Source organism: Oratosquilla oratoria, chromosome 9, assembly GCF_046742065.1.
Source record: "Oratosquilla oratoria isolate Oo_2021 chromosome 9, ASM4674206v1, whole genome shotgun sequence".
In the NCBI taxonomy this organism is placed as follows: Eukaryota; Metazoa; Arthropoda; class Malacostraca; order Stomatopoda; family Squillidae; genus Oratosquilla; species Oratosquilla oratoria.
The window spans coordinates 79,286,077-79,302,760 of record NC_134785.1 but is presented as its reverse complement, the minus strand read 5'-3'; the positions used below and the strand labels follow the sequence as shown (position 1 = coordinate 79,302,760).

The 16,684-nt window shown below is 40.0% G+C and overlaps 1 protein-coding gene across 2 annotated transcripts in view; it reads left to right on the top strand.

The window, feature by feature from the left end:
- LOC143028637 (integrin alpha-IIb-like) overlaps window positions 1–16,684 on the top strand; it is a 641,228-nt gene that overhangs the window by 280,490 nt on the left and 344,054 nt on the right. For both annotated transcript variants that reach the window (XM_076191051.1, XM_076191050.1), the window contains exon 8: window positions 5,188–5,369. In XM_076191051.1, coding sequence (XP_076047166.1) covers window positions 5,188–5,369 — 182 coding nt within the window. The remainder of the gene's footprint in view (window positions 1–5,187; window positions 5,370–16,684) is intronic.

The window sequence follows — 16,684 nt, the reverse complement described above, 5'->3', positions numbered from 1 at the left end:
GGGAAGAAATCCCTTCGGGCTGCGTCAATTTTTTTTCTCATACTTCCTCACCCCCATCCCCCACCCACTCCCCCTCATGCATCACAGCCTCATCTATACACAACCCCTCTCCATTCACCCCTATCTTCTGTCCTCTCCCGTCCTTCCTCCACAGACATTCCTCTTTTTTGTAATGCCCCTTTCATCTAATCCATCCATCTCATCCTAGGATGCCCCCTCATATTCACTCCTTCCACCTCTGCCTTCCACACTTCTTTTACTAATCTTTCTTCACTCATTCTTTCCATGTGTCAAAACCATCCTAATACTCTTTCATCAACTCTATCTCCCAGCTCCCTATCCACCCCTGTTCTCCTCCTCACCTCCTCATTTCTCACTCTATCCAGCCTAGTAACCCCTATCATACTTCTCAGACATTTCATCTCAAACATTCATACTCCTCTCTTCCTCATGTTCCATGTTTCTGCCCTGCACAATGCTGTTGGCACAATCACTCCTTCGTGTAACCTCCTCTTAGCATCCATTCCCAGATGTCTATTTCTCATTACACTCTTTAATCCACCAAGACATTTACTCGCTTCTTTCAATCTACATTCTACCTCCACCCCCACTCCCTTTCATGCCACATTCGCACCCAAGTATCTAAAACTATTCACTTCCTCCAGTCTTTCACCCTTAATGCTCACTTCCAGCCTACTGTCACTCTTTCTCCTTGTATATCTCATCACCTTACTTTTGCCCACATTTATCTTCAGCTTCCTTCTTTCACGCACCTTCTCAAACTCTGTCACTAACTTCCTCAATCCCTCCTCTGATCCTGCTACAAGCACAGTGTTGTCAGCAAACAACAGCTGGCTCACCTCCCACTTTTCTCCATTTTCTTTAATCATCTCCAACCCCTGACCCATTACCCTTGCATTCACCTCTTGCACCACCCCATCCATGTAAAGATTGAACAGCCAGGGCGACATAACACATCCCTGATGAAGTCCCACCTTTACCTCAAACCATTCACTCTCTCCATTTCAAATCCTAACACAAGCTCTACTATTGTAAAAACTCTTGACTGCTCTTAACAGCTTTCCTCCTATCCCATATATCTACAATACCTCCCACATTGCCTTCCTGTCTACCCTGTCATAAGCCTTTTCCAGATCCATAAAAGCCCAAAAAACATCCTTATCTTTTCCTATAGCTTTCTCACATATCTGTCGTACCACAAAAATCTGATCTACACAACCCCTACCTGTCCTAAATCCACACTGTTCCTCACCAATTACTCCCTCTGTTCCTCTCCTAATCCTCTCAATCAAGACCCTCCCATAAGCCTTCCCAACTACATTCAACAAGCTGATCCCTCTATCTCTACTACACTCACTCTTGTCCCCCATTCCCCCCTTTCACTTGTAAAGCGGAACTATACAGGCACTCCTCCAGTCCTCCGGCACTCTACCCTCTCTTATACAAAGATTGAATAACCTCACCACCCAGTCCACCATAACTGTACCTCCTTTCTTCAGACATTCTGCATGGCATCCATCCAACCCAGATGCCTTACCTACTCTCATCATCTTAACAGCTGCTTTCACTTCATCCTTCCCTGTTTCTCCTCCATTTTCCTCACTCATCACTCTCATTTTCTTAGTGCTTCCCACTGCAACTATCCCTCCCTATCCTCCTTCACATTTAGCAACTCCCTAAAATACTCTGCCCACTTTCCTCACTGCCTTCTCTTCCATTATCAACTCTCCATCTGCACCTCTTACCTTTTCTTCTCTACTTGATTTGCCTCCTCTTTCTCTTTTAATTTCCTTCCAAAACATCTTTTTATTGCTTTCAAAATTTTCTGTCATACTCTTACCCCATTTCACATCTGCTCTCCTCTTTGCTTCCTTTATGTTATGCTTAACTACCCTTCTCTTTACTTTGTACCTCTCATATGATTCCCTCATCCTAAATTGTAGCCAATCTATGAATGCCTGCTTCTCTTCTACACCTTTCTGACCTTCTACACCTTTCTACACCTTTCTGTTACACCTGAGTGTAACAATTTCATAAATTAATAATGGCAAATGAAATTATATTTTTATATATAACAAGGCACTCACTCGCACAAGGAAAAATAGAAAGGCAAAGAGACAGAGAAGCAGAGACACAAAAAATACAAATAGATAGAAAGACAGAGATACAGATATATGGGTAGAGAAATTAATAGATATATATATATATATATATATAGATAAATAGGCAGTTAAAAAAGAGCAAGACTGAGAATTAGAATAAAAAATGGATTCCACAAATATGTTATGAACACCTGTTTTCATCTCATATATACATATGCACATATATGTATGCTATATACATATATACATACAAACATACTTGTCTACATATTACATATGTAAATATATACATACAGAGACAGAAACAGATATGACCATTTATTTAGAATTCCCACTGTTGCAAAAGCACAACATGTTTTTAGGCTGGGGTGACCATGGTTGCATTTTTGCAACTTTTATCTCTCTTGATTTTCTAGATATGATATGAGATACTCGGAAACTTTAAAGTTAATATGTAATCATTTCAATCATTTGGGTAATTACTGTAATATAAGAGCATGATTCATATTTCAGCATAATATCAACAGTTTATGATATTTGTTTTTCCACGAAGACATAGTGAATGAAAAAGTCACCCAATTTTAGAAATCACTGTGCGAGAATCAAAGAATCCTGGGGCAGAAACATGGAACATGAGAGAGGAAGAGAGAAGGAGTTTGAATGTGTTTGAGATGAGGTGTCTGAGAAGTATGATGGGGGTTACTAGGCTGGATAGGGTGAGAAATGAGGAGGTGAGGAGGAGAACAGGAGTGGAAAGGGAGTTGGGAGATGGAGTTGATGAAAGAGTATTAGGATGGTTTGGACACATGGAAAGAATGAGTGAAGAAAGACTAGTAAAAGAGGTATGGAAGGCAGATGTGGAAGGAGTGAACATGAGGAGATGTCCTAGGATGAGGTGGATGGATGGGGTGAAGGGGGCTTTGGGAAAGGGGAATGTCTGTTGAGGAAGGACGGGAGAGGACAGAAGACGGGTGAATGGAGAATGGTTGTATATGGATGATGATGTGATGCATGAGGTAGAATGGGCGGGGGGATGGGGGGTGAGGTAGTATGTGTGAGCAAAATTTGACGCAGAGGGGGTGTCGCCGATTTAATGAAGCGGCCTTGCTGTGGATGTGCTGTGTCTTGCGACACTGCTTCTGACCCAGGGCAATGGACAAGGTGCAGGGATGACCCGTCATCCAGGAGGTGCTAAGATAAGAGGGAAGAGGGAGGGTGGAGTGTATTTAGGGATGGAATGGGTGGGAATGATTTTATGCCATTTCCTTTTTGGCTACCTCCCTTGTAAGGGGGAAAAAGCCTTGGTATATGTATGTAATTATTACAAATCTCAAATGAACACTGACATGGTCATAAACACTCTACCAACTCTCACTCAGGATACATGTATGAACAAGTTGAACCATGTTTTTTGTTGCAAAAACGCAACCATGGGCTTATATGGGTTAAAGCTTCGAACTGAACTACATTGCACTGCCTCTGGAGGAAGTGTATTCCATTCATTAACTACACGGTTGGCGAAGTTGTTTCTACCCACTTCCAAATTAAATCTATTTCCAGAAAGTTTGAGACCATTATTTCTTGTCGGATTCTTATTCAGTGTAAAAATTTGGTCGCTTTTGATGTTGTCAGTTCCCTTTAGAATCTTAAAGACCTGTATCAAGTCACCTCTGAGTGTATGCTTTTTTAGGGAAAATAGATTCATATGTTGATTTTTGTATGATTTATATTTGATATTTGGAATCAGTTTTGTGGCTTGCTGTTGTACTTTTTCCAAACTGTCAATGTCTTTAATGAGATTCGGTGACCATATAGAAACAGCATATTCCAAATGTGGACGAACTAACAATTTATATAGCTTGTTAATGAGAGATGGACTTTTGAAGTCAAAGGTTCGTGCAATCAGTCCTAGAATCTTGTTTGCTTTCTCAGAGGCTGAAATACACTGTTTAGATGATGTGAGATCGTTATTGATAATTACGCCGAGATCCTTCTCACTATCCACTTTTGTTTATGAATTTCCAAATAACTTATAAATGTACTTACTCTTATTTTTACTTATTTGCATAACCTTGCATTTACTTGTGTTAAATGTCATTAGCCACTTTTCAGACCATTGCTGTAATTTATCTAAATCTTTGTGAATATCTAATTGATTTAAGTGATCATTTGCCATTCTGCCCAATTTTGTATCATCAGCAAATTTGGAGACAGTAGATTTAAGTCTGTGGTCTGTCATTTATATATACAGACGCTCCTCTACTTACGTTCATTCGTTTTATGTTTTTTCGATTTTACATTTGAACTGACTGTAAAAAAAAAAAAGTAAAAAAAAAATTTTGAGTGAATTTTTTAGTTTAGCGTGCTCTCCATAGTTCAAACGATACTTACGCATGACGCTGCGTCCATTGTTTACATTGCACAAACGACAGACTGAAAGTGCCTTGCCTCTTCCTCCTCCTCCTCCCCTCCTCCTCCACCATCTCAATTTATGTTGCTTGAATTTAATTTATTTGAAATTAATGTTGTTATTTTACAATGTTATGTGTATAATTAATGATTTAGGGGTGTTTTGTAAGATACGGTAATAGAATTTACGGATGTATAGTACAGTAACAACTTAAGTTCATTTTCAACTTACGTTCGGCCGTTCGAAACGTAACTAAAACGTAAGTTGAGGAGCGTCTGTACTACGAATAGAAGTGGCCCAAGAACAGAACCCTGAGGAACTCCACTCGTAAAAATATTTCATCCAGAAGTTTTGCCATTTAAAACAACACTGTTTTCGATCATGCAACTAATTTCTAGTCCAACTTAATAGGCTACCACTTATTCCGTGTGAAGCTAATTTAGTAAGTAGCCTTTCGTGGTGGACGGTATCAAAAGCTTTTGCAAAGTCTAAATATATTAGATCTATATTGTTTTTTGTCATAATTTGAGATGACTGTGATTTAGAATTAGAGTAAGTCATGCAAGAATGTTTCCATCTGAATTCATGAACATCTAGGCATACAGCCCATTGCTATAGCCAAAGGATGCTTACTTGGTCTTCCTGTATCTGCAGGAGGCATATGGCAGACTCATCTTGCTAATGGAACTTTTAAGCGTTCGAAGCATAGTTCTACAAACAGACTACAGGATTCTACATATGAGACATGGGCCATGGTCAAGGGCAGGTTCTTAGGACAAAACAACTCTGAAATGTTGGCTGTGTCAGTGCCTAACCTCCATAACCAAAAGGGTGAGGTGAGTGGTAAATGTAGCATTACAGTGTATTACTTTGGAAAATTATGATAACAGAACATATTTTGGTTTGTAATATGATAATTTTGCCTGGAGTTTCAGAGTGGAAAACTTAAAACCCCACAGTAGCTGGCCATGGTCCTCAGGCTCTCCCATAGATCTCTCTGGGAAGAAACTTTGGACTGTCCGTATTGCATTGGTGTGGGACTGTTCCTGTGTCACTGGCTGAAAGTGGTAGGAGGATGGGAACAGTTACTGATTGTTGACTTCCCATATCTTAAAAGTGTAAAAGATGCAGTTGAAGTTATTATAGAGATCTTAGACCCAGTCTTGAAACAAGTGTCGACTCCTCAGGGCTGCACCTCCTGAGGGAGGTGATGAGGTTAGCTGGTTTCAGAAATGAACAGCTCTGCTGTACTACTTACCTATCATTGGTCCCTTAGGAATACTTCTGCAGAAAGTTTGTTCCAGGGACTGATGATGGATACCTGCATAAGGTGACCTGTGAGAAGGATGTTAAAGAGTCATTTTCCTGCTGCCAATCTTCAAAAATCCACTAATCATTTTCATTTAGAGGTGCATGCCCAAGGAGCTGACACCTGTTCTTCATACTGGAGCCAAGATCTCCATATCATCATTGTATTCCTTCCACTTTTAAACATAAGGGGAGCTGACAACCAGTAACTACTTCCCTACTAGCACTTTCAGCCAATGACATCAAAACAGTTTATTAGGCAGGGTGAAGCAAACTCTTATGGAGAGTTGGTTTTATCTAGCAATAAATATGGGTGCCACTGTTATGATAGGGCTCAATCTAAGGGCGAGAAAAGTTGGGGGGACAAGACAGTGAGGGAGGTGATGACTGACTTTCAAGTTGTGTCCCAACTTGGTCTACTTAAGAGGGAGGGGGGAGGAGGTCAGAAAGCAGGCGCAGTGAGCCAGGCTGACGTATTATGATCTGAGGCGATCTGAATTTTTGGTGTTCAGCCTTTATATACATGGGTAGGTCATGACCCGTGCTCCCAGTTGGTGTGAGGTCAAGTGTGATATGTGGGAGGTTGGAGGCAAAACATACACTGGTGACTCACAAAGACAGAGGGTATGCATTCCTCAGTGAGTCCAGTGTTCATCATCACATGGTTGGCTGAGGTGCAGGTTAGTCATCACTGGCTGATGCTGGTACTGCACGTGTATTTACCTAGTTGTATCTTATGGGAAGGGGAGCTATGCTTGTGATGTCCCACCTTTGTATCTTGTAGTGTCTAGTTTGATCTTAAATTTGTGTATGGTTTTTGCACACACTATTGTTTTGTCCAGCTTGTTCCAAGTGTCCACCACTCTGTGTGGAAAACTCTTTTTCTTCAAATCTCTTCTATAACTATCCTTTTTGAGTTTCCATGTCCTCTTGTGTTTCTCTTGTCCAATTTAGTATGTCCTCTCTATCAAGTGTTTCATGCCTTTCATGATTCTATAGATGGTCAGTAGGTTGCCCCTCTTCTTTGTTCCAAAGTCGGTAATTTCAATTTAGCCAGTCTGTCTTCATATGACAAGTTTGAAAGTGCTGGGAGGCTTTGGGAAACCCATTGGCCTCAAAGAAGCTTTGGGTTGAGTCAAAGCAGCTGGATGGTGCAAGTGTGACCCATGGGACCACTTGTGTGTCAGTAATGTCGTCGGACAGCCAGAGAAGAGGTGAGGACGAGAGGTTGTTGCAGTCAGGTCTTTCAATGTGCTTGAGTGCTATGGGGTAGGAGTGGGTACTAACTTTTAAATCTTAGTACAGGGGAATCACTGGGGCAGCATTACCTACTGTGTGGGTTGTGACAAGGCGGTTCCAGATAATAGCTTTTGCCACAGCCATTATGCAAAGCACCAGGGGACTTGTGTACGTGAAGAGCAAAATTATTGAGCGTTGGTTGAGTGAGGACTATTTCCTGATATGCCCCCATGGAAGTCAAGGCTGGAAGTAAAGTCGTGATGAGCCTCGACAAGAAATCATCAAGGGAGTTGTCCTCATGACGGGGCTTGAACTTGAAAGTTGGGGTAGAGCTGGCCATCAGATTGCAGGGGTAGCAGCAGATGGCGGTCTATTTGGCACAGGGTAGCAAGCCTCAAGGTGCTCAGCTACTTCTGTGGAACTGGAGTTGTCCTGTATGTCATGGATGATGTCAAAGAGGTTGGTGCATCTTGGGAAGCTGCTCAAGGAAGCTCGTACCTGGAATGTGTCCTGGGATCACATCGTATGGTGGCATTGGAGTGTGGTTGTAACATCTCCCTGAATAGACAATTGGGAATGGTCGTGGTTAGCGGGTGGGGTGTTAGGTCACCCAGGGCGTCATGAACTTGACAGTCGAGGTTGTTTTTCATTAGCTTTTCCAGAGTTGAGGTGTGGGACCTTATGATCTTTGTTGAGTGTGTGGGTGGTTCAAGGTGGGGACACTTACAGCTATAGTTTGTTAAATGATCTAGTGCCAGTGGTGGTAGGCCACAAATATACCTGTGGTAGACAAGAGTGTAGGCAGTTAAACTGGCAGTTGGCAGGTGTGGCAGGCAGCAACAGCGGTTCAGCTGGTAGGCAGTGGTGGCAAATGTTCTGGCAGACATGTGGGAGCAGTCAATCTGGCAGACAAGTGACAGCAGATACCTGTGGTAGACAAGAGTGTAGGCAGTCGATCTGGCAGTTGGCAGATCTGGCAGGCAGCAACAGCAGTCGAGCTGGTGGGCAGGTGAGCTGACTACTAGCAAACTTGGTAGGTGAACTGGCGGATGTGCTGGCAGGCAGCAGCAGCAGGTGATCTGGCAGACAAATGGTGGCAGTTGATTTTTCAGATGTGTGGTGGCAGTTGAGCGGTGGCAGATACTTGTGGTAGGTAAGAGTGTAGGAAGTCAAACTGGCAGTTGGTAGACCTGGCAGGCAGCAGTGGCAGGCAATCTAGCAGACATTTGACAGTAGTCAATCTGGCAGACAAGTGGTGGCAGTCAATCTAGCAGTTGAGTGGCAGCAGATACCTGTGGTAATTGAGCGGCAGAGCTAGTGATTGGGGGCTCCAAACACTGGGCAACCAATATTAGGCTGGTTGAAGCAAACTCTGATGGAGAGATTTGGTTTTATTTAGCAATGAATTTGGGTGCCAATGTTATGATAGGGCATGCTTTAAGGGTGAGAAAAGGGGGAGGGGATGAGACAGTGAGGGAGGTGATGACTATGAATTTCAAGTTGTGTCCTAACTTGTTCTGCTTATGGAGGAGGGGGAGGAGGTGAGAAAGCAGGAGCAGTGAGCCAGGTTGTATGATGCTCTGAGGTGACCTGAATCTTCAGTATTCGTCCAGCCTTTATATATACAGGCTGTTCATGACCCATGCTCCTTTTTGGTGTGAGGTCAAGTGTGATGTGTGGGAAGTTGGAGGCAAAATGATCTTACACTGGTGATTTTTGAAGATAGAGGGTATGTGTTCCTCAGTGAATCCAGTCATTACTCAAGGAGGCTTTGGGAAACCCATGGGTCTCAAAGAAGCTTTGGGTCAAGTCACATGGCTGGGTGGTGCGAGCGTGTCCCAATGGACCACTTGTGGGTCAGTAATGTTGTGGGACAGCCAGAGAAGAGATGAGGACAGGAGTAGTGAGGACTGAGAATTGTCTAACACAGTCCCACACTAATACAATGCAGGCATCAGTTCACTGTATTTTCCCAGAGAGATCTATGGAAGGGCCCAAGAACCATTGCTAACTGCTGTGAGGCTGAGTTTTTGGTCAGAAACTTGAGGCCATAATCAAAATTTGTTCTATTGATCGAGTCAAAATTAGTTTTTTATTGCGAGAATAAATTGAAGCGTAATACAGTTTTCACTGATCAATGCCCTCCAAAATTTAAAGGTCTTATCAAGGCCCCCCTGAGATTTTTAATAGGAAAAAAAAGGGGGAAGGGGTTCTCATCTTCTCTTTTTCTGCATGAGGGGACGATGGAGGGTTACTGATTAAGGGAGTGTCGCATCGCTTTATAGAGTAGGTGATTTTTTCTCCAAATATGTGTTTAATGAATATAGGTATAAATACCCCTTACATTAGTGTGTAATTCCTCAGGGTATTGTGCTCCTCCCATGTATATATAAGGCATAGTAAATATTTAATGAAGATATAGTGAGCTCTAGTGAAGCCCTAATTACTTAATGGAAAATCCTTCCACATCATTCAGCATGGTATGAAATGAAAGCTTAGAGTCTGGGGAACAAATCTTATTGAATATATTTTTTCAAACTAATACCTCTGAGTTTTTATTAATTTGTTTCTCTGAGTAATTAAAAAATGCTGTAAAATTTAGGTTTCATAAATAAAAATGGTTTATTCAAATTTCTTTGATTTTTTACTGTAGAAAATAAAGAGCGTGATGTTTTCTTTTTAATGAAACAAAAAGGACAAGAATCCATAAAGAACAACTGAAGATATTACAACAGAAAGAACAAAAACATAAACTTTACAGGACAGGGGATTTAAATTTTCGTGACCATTTGTTTGATGGTTGCGATGTATAGCAAATCTCCAATTTCCTCTTCTTTGCTGATGAGGTGTGAGGTGAGGGTGAGTGGTGTGGCATGGGTGGAGGAGGTGTAAGGTGGGCATGGCTAGTAAATGCTTGCAGAGTGCTGGGTGCAGCTGTGCTGCTTTTCTCCTCTTTCTTTTTCCTTCTTGTTTCTATTTCAGGCACTCATGGGCCCTCTCTATATTCTGCCGCTTCACTTTCTTGTTTCTTGTTAATTTTTCCATGATCACAGCAACAATACAGGGCGAGGAATCAAAATTATTGCTTATGGTGAGAGCGCAAGGAGTGACGTCACCTTGCTTTGACCTTTTCAAGAATACTGGTGCCCTGTCCACTGTCTTTGTGGGGTATGCTGGTGGGAGGAGTTGCCAAATATCTCCATAGACAGTTCTGTAGCAAAAAACAAAATAGCTATAGAAATGTCAATGCTATTTCAATACACAGGAGTCCCTCAAATAACGCGGATTCGAATAACACGGATTCAATCATACGTGGATTTTATTTCAAAACCATCTCAAATATAGAGAACCGTTTTACAATTCGCGCCGAGTCGGGCATGCATACGCACACACGCGGCAACATCGCAAACACTTGTGGTGACTGCTTTCTATTTTACCATATATAGTCGATCCTCATATAACGCGGTCATTATGTACACTGGGAACTGCTCAAACAAAGGTGTAGGGCGAGGGGATAGCCGTGTGTGGCTGCCTGCGGTTACGTGTCAACCTTCGGTTACTGATGCAGGAGGGAGGGAGGGGAGGAGAGGGGGAGTAGGGGGTTAGCCAACAAGCTTTAGGTTGTCGCTTCCACCACATGCGCCGTGCTATCGTGAAATTTCACCGCCCTAACCTGTTGAAGTGTAATGTTTCTTTCGTTTGGAACACAACTAATAAGTCTGATAATGACTGCGCTTGTCGTGTCTTAATTTCTGCAATGAGGTTCTTGTTGTTACTGGCGGTGGTGGTTTGGGAGATCAAAAACAGACATATACACGCTTACACACGTGTTGACACGCACCTATCATACGAGGAGAGATTGGCTAAACTGGAGTTACCGACACTGGAGCAAAGAAGAGAGAGAGGTGACCTATTGACCATCTACAGAATCATGAGAGGCACAGAGGTACTCGATAGAGAGAACTTACTTAACTGGGACAAAAGAAACACAAGAGGACATGGAAAGAAAATAAAAAAACATAGCTATAGAAGAGAACTGAAGAAAAACAGTTTTCCTCATAGAGTTTTGGACACTTGGAACAAACTGGACAATGAAATAGTATGCGCAAAAACCATTCATGAGTTTAAAAACAAACTAGACACTGCGAGATACAAAGGCGGGACACACGCACGCACGTACATGCTTACATGTACATGTGAACACAGACACATACATGCACACACACACACACACACACACACACTTCAACGAACGGACGGCTTAAAAGACGTTCTGAAGAAAAAGTGAAAAATAGAGGATTCCAAAGCAAAGGAAGTACCTATTGTATTTGCAGGGTGGGGGAAATTGCTCGTGGGGTAGTGGGAAAGTAGGGAAAGAGGAGAAGGGGAGGGATTGCTGAGGGAAATGGAAGGAAATGAGGAAGGAGAAGACTTGGCCCAGGCAGACAGACGAAATGTAAACATCAAAAAACGGCCCCCCGACCAGCTGAGTGACGACGAAATGTCTAATAAAAATGTAAAGATCAGAAACATAGATAAGAGCAGTACAATGGAAGGTGAGGATGATAATTTCAAAGGATTTAATGAAAGGGCGGCGGATACCAACCTCCCCCGACTGACAAAACTGGAGGAAAAACTTCAACAAATGTCTGACAACTGGGAAGTTAGGTTTGGCAAGATGACAAAAATCGCCGAGAGGTTTGAAAAATTGGAAAAACTAGAGAAGGCGAACAAAAACTTAACTGATGAAATAGAAGACCTAAAAAGACAGTTAAGAGAAGTAAAGGTGGAGAATGAGGAATTGAAGAGGAATAGTAAAGAAAACAGAGAGGCCATAACTAAAGAAGCTAAGACTTGGAAAGCAACCCAAGAAGACAATAAAGTTTCATTCACTGACATAGTCAAACAGCAATTGAAATAACATACTGAAGACTCGGTTATTAAAGTGATGAGACAAAAGGAGAATATAGTAAGAGATTTAGCAGACAAGAAGAAATGTATAATTATATTAGGAATGGAAGAAAAACACAACCCAGATAGAACCACAAGAATCAAAGAGGAAAATGAAAAAGTAAGCCAATTACTAGAATCAGTTCAGAAAGATGAACCAGAAATTATGAAGCAAATCGAAGAGAAATTTAGACTCGGAAAGTATAGCCCAGATAAGACCAGACCAATTAAGATTAAATTCAAGTCACAAACGACGGCAGAGAATATCTTATCCAAAACAGGGAAACTAGCAACAAGTGAACAATATAAAAAGGTATGGATAAAAAGGAAAATGAATAAAGAGGAAAGAGAGGAAGAAAAACAGAAAAGACTTGAAGCTAAGGAAAAAAACGAGAAAAGAACGGAGTCAGAAAAAGAGAGATTCTATTGGAGAGTAGTGAATATGAAACTAAAGAAAGTCGACATACAAGAGAAAAACAAAAGGGAAACAGAGAACACAATGGAAGTGGCAGAAAACTAAGAGTGTCTTACACAAATATAGATGGATTAATAACAGGATTGAATGAGCTGAATGATTATTTGAAGGAAAAAGAACCAGACATAATGGGAATTGTAGAAACAAAATTAAAAGGTCCACTACCACCCAACAGTGTAGGACATGATGCATATAATTATTGGATTAGAAACAGAGTGAAAAAGGAAGGGGGTGGAGTTATGTTCCTGACTAAGAAGGATATAAACGTGAAGTGTGTCACATATGGAAAGAATACAGTAGAGATGATAATGATGGAAGTAGAAGACAGAGATAAGAAGAGCAGAAAGTTTGTGATAAATTATGTGCTCCCGAAAACAGTCTCATGGGAAGAGAGCATAAAAGTATGTTAGAGGACACAAAGATAGCATTAAACAAGATAATGGAAGATGGAGGAAGAATAGTTATGATGGGCGACTTTAATTGCAAAGAAATCTGCTGGGAAGAAATGACAGTAAAGGGTGGAGACGGCTCATGGGGAAACGCTCTACTTGAGATGGTTACTGACCATACAATGACACAATGGATACAGGAGAACACTAGGTATAGAAATGAAGAAGAGTCATCGAGACTAGACCTAATAATTACATCTGAACCTAGAATAGTGGACAAAATTGAATATAAAACACCAATAAGTAAAAGTGACCACATATTGATTGAACTGGAACTTAATGAAGAAAAATATATGAAAAGAAATGAACAATATAGAAAAGGAAGAATGATGTATGAAAAAACAAACTTTGATAAAATAAAAGAATTCTTTCAAAAGGAAAACTGGGAAGAAATATACAAAGAAGAAACAACAGTAGAAGAGAAATGGAATATTTTGACAAAAATTTACAAAAAAGGAGTGGAAAAGTATGTCCCAAGACAAAAACAAAGAAAAGAATATGTAAAATGCTGGTACAACAAAAATTGTAGGGAATTAAAAGACAAAAGAGACAAAGCCTGGACCAGATGGAAAAAATACAGAAGACCTGAAAAATGGAAAATATATACCTGTTATAGAAATGAATATGTACAAACGTGCAGAGAGGAAAAGAGAAAATATGAAAAAGATGTCATAGAAAAGTGTAAAGATCAACCAAAACTATTCTACAGATTTGTAAACAATAAACTGAAAAACAAACAAGACTTGGAGAAATTAAGACAGGAGGGAGTTGAATACACTGAGGAAATGGAAATGGCGGAAATTATGAACAAACATTTTAAATCAGTGTTTACAAGGGAGAACATACAACCTGAAGAGAACGAATGGAAAGAGAAAGTCCCCCCTATGGAAGAAATAGAAGTAACAAAGAATGAAATATTAACACACTTGAGTAACCTTGATGTCAGAAAATCGCATGGACCAGATGAAATAGCAAACTGGATACTGAAAGAATGCAGGAATGAACTGGCAGACAAAATACATAGCATACTAAATAGTTCCTTGAAAGAAGGAAAAGTTCCAGAAGATTGGAAAAAAGCAAATATAGTACCTATATATAAAGGAGGAAATAAAGAAGAACCTACCAACTATAGACCAGTCTCTCTAACAAGTACAATAGCAAAGATTTGTGAAAGAACTATCAAAATTAGATGGGTAAAATATTTAGAAAAAAACAAAGTGTTAAATCCAAGGCAATTTGGATTCAGACAAGGACGATCATGCGTCACCAATTTAATATGTTTCTATTCAAGGCTAATAGATATAATACAAGAAAGAGATGGATGGGAGGACTGTGCATTTTTAGACCTAAAGAAAGCTTTTGACAAAGTACCACATAAGAAGTTGCTTAAGAAATTAGAAACTGAAGGAGGAATACAGGGCAAACTACTAAATTCGATGGAGGACTTTTTGCAAGAAAGAAAAATGAGAGTAGTGATAAGAAACCAGCACTCAAAATGGGATGAAGTAATAAGCGGTGTTCCGCAGGGAACAGTTCTGGCCCCAATAATGTTTGCTATATATATTAATGATATGGAGGAAGGAATTGAAAGCTATATGAGCTTCTTTGCAGATGATGCAAAACTACTGAAAAGAGTGAAAACTGAAGAAGATTGTGAATCACTACAGAGAGATATAAATAAAGTATGGGAATGGAGTAGGAAGTGGGAGATGGAGTTCAACACAAAAAAGTGTAGTATAACGGAATTTGGAAAAAACAAAAACAGAATAACAGGAGCATATAAATTGGGAGAAGAAGGAATAAAAAAAGTAGAAAATGAGAAGGACCTGGGAGTCATTGTTATGAATAATATGTCACCTGAGAAACATATAAATAAGATTTTTGGAGAAACTTATAAATTAATAAGAACAATCAAAGTTGCATTTACATACCTGGATGAAGAAATGGTGAAGAAAATCCTAATCACCCTGATAAGACCAAGATTGGAATATGCAGCAACGATATGGTCACCAAGTACAAAAAAATGTATAAAAAAACTTGAAAGAATACAAAGAGCAATTACAAAATTGGCACCAACACTCTCAAAACTATCATATGAAGAGAGACTAGAAAAACTTGAACTACAGACACTAGAGCAAAGAAGAGAGAGAGGAGATTTGATAGCTATTTACAGAATCATGAAAGGCATAGAAATTACTGATAGAGAGAATCTGATAAAATGGGATGACAGAAATACAAGAGGACACGGAAAGAAAATAAAAAAAGACAGCTATAGAAGAGATTTGAAAAAGAACAGCTTTCTTCACAGAGTAATAGACAGTTGGAACAAGTTAGATGAGAAAGTGGTGTGTGCAAAAACAATACATGAATTTAAAAATAGTTGATAAAATGAGATATGAAGACGGGACCCCACGAGCATAGCTCCCCTTCCCGTAAAATACAACTAGGTACAACTAGGTAAATACACACACACACACACACACACAGAGGGCAAAGGTAATGTTGAACTGATCATGATAAAAGTCGAAGGCAAGAATATGAAAAGTAGAAAGTTTGTGGTGACCTATGTGGCCCCAAAAACGAATGCTTGGAAAGAGAACAAACATACAAAAATGCTAGAAGATACAAGAAAACCACTAACTGAGATACCAATGGGTAAGGGTAACCTGGTAATTATGGGGACTTCAGTTGCAAAGAAATTTGTTGGGACAACATGACAGTGCGAGGAGGAGATGACTTGTGGGGCAACGTACTGCTAGACATGACCATGGAGTACACAATGACCCAATGGGTCAGTGAAAACACTAGGTACAGAAACAATGAAGAGCCATCGAAACTAGATTTAATATTTACAACAGAACCTGAAATAGTGGACAAAGTCCAGTACAAGACACCAATTGGAAAGAGTGACCATGTACTCATCGAAACTGTACTAAAGGAAGAAATAGACATGGAGAGGAATGAAAAGCATAGGAAAGGAAGATTGATGTAGAACAAAACAGACTTTGCAAAACTAAAGTCATTCTTCCGGAATGCAAACTGGGAAAAATTCTACATGGAAGAGACAACAGTGGAAGAGAAATGGAATATATTGATGGATAATTACAATGAAGGGGTAAACAGGCATGTACCAAGACAAAAACGAGAGAGAGAGTACATTAAATGTTGGTTCAACAAAAGATGCAGTGATGCAAAAGATAGAAGGGACAAAGCTTGGAAAAAGTGGAGAAAAGACAAAAAACAAAGCAAATGGCAAATTTATATAAACTATAGAAATGAGTATGTTAATGCGAGAAGAGAGGAAAAAAGGAACCATGAGAAGGATATTATAGATAAATGCAAAGATCAACCCAAGCTATTCTATCGGTATGTGAATGGTAAACTTAAAACCAAACAGGAAATGGTGAAACTACGCCAAGGAAATATAGAATACACAGAAGAATTAGAGATGGCCGAAGTCATGAACGACCACTTTAAATCTGTCTTCACCAGAGAAAATACAAAATTGGGACATAGATAATAACAAGCAATCTCCCCACATGAGTAAGTTCACAATATCACAAAAAGAAATATCAGAACATCTATCAAAACTGGACGTCAGAAAATCACATGGCCCGAATGGTATTGCAAATTGGATTCTAAAGGAATGCAAAGAAGAACTAACAGACAAAATACACATCATAATAAATAGCTCACTCAAAGAAGGAAAGATACCTAATGACTGGAACAA